The 941-nt window shown below is 47.1% G+C and overlaps 1 protein-coding gene across 1 annotated transcript; it reads right to left on the reverse strand.

The window, feature by feature from the left end:
- Positions 1–31: 31 nt before the first annotated feature.
- On the reverse strand, positions 32–600 carry PCYB_082700 (hypothetical protein; the record flags this gene model as incomplete). Its single annotated transcript, XM_004222008.1, has 2 exons — positions 32–252; positions 501–600. 2 exons carry the CDS (start codon positions 598–600, stop codon positions 32–34), a joined length of 321 nt encoding a protein of 106 aa, XP_004222056.1.
- Positions 601–941: the final 341 nt, after the last annotated feature.

Below are 941 nucleotides of genomic sequence, written 5' to 3' on the forward strand. Positions count from 1 at the left end.
AAAAAAAAAAAACTCCACTCATTCGTGCACATTAATTACATATTTCACTGTACGATCTTTCGGAGAGAACTTTCAAATCGGCTAACACGTCGAGGATCTCCCGTTCGATGCTTCTGTACTGATTTAAGATTTGTTGGTACTCAGTAAGGAACTGCTCATAGTTGGCTTTATTCTCAACCTCCAGCTGCTTTATGTTTTGAATTTTGTTTTCTCTTTGCTCCTTTAGCGTGTTGATGAGTTTGGTTTTTTCGGCTGTGCAGGTATGAGGAGGTAGGAAAGGGGGTAAATGTACGTATGCTCATTTGGCTATATGCGTGTGTGCACGCGGGGGGTAACCTTTTTGGGTGGCTTAGTTACGAAGTTTGGCAGATCGGATGGCAGACAGTAAGGGCAGAGTGTGAGGGCAGATCGGATGAGCAGACCCTCCCAGGTCAGGAAGACCACATGCTCACTGCACAGCGTCATGGGTACCACCTAGAGGAGACGCACCTCCCCCTCACCTAAGTCATTTTTTAGAGATTCGATTTTTTCCCGAAGTTCCTTTGCCTTCAACAAATGTGCATCCTCTTTCTGTTTATTTTTATCCTTCCCCGATTTCATTGTTTCGCAAGTTTCGCAAGTTTCGCTTTATGCAAAGGGGAAGGGTGTGTTCGTGCAGCGCGCGCAAGGCCCCAGGAGGAGTGTGTTTTGATGTGTGTGCGCGCATAGGTGGAGGGAGGGAGACCAACAAAGGTCACACGAGGGTCATTCATTGGTACGCGCAGCTACACAGGGACATCCATACGTATCATCCGAAAAAAAGATCTATATTGCTAAACTGCAAAGCTGCGAAATTGACCAGGAGGACAAAGACACTCGCGCGGGAATGTACTTCTCCGCTCGTCACGCACGATCCATTCCAGTTCATCCCCCCTCCATTTGGAAACCAGAAGACAGAGAAT

The sequence above is a fragment of the Plasmodium cynomolgi genome, chromosome 8 (genome assembly GCF_000321355.1).
Source record: "Plasmodium cynomolgi strain B DNA, chromosome 8, whole genome shotgun sequence".
Classification (NCBI taxonomy): Eukaryota; Apicomplexa; class Aconoidasida; order Haemosporida; family Plasmodiidae; genus Plasmodium; species Plasmodium cynomolgi.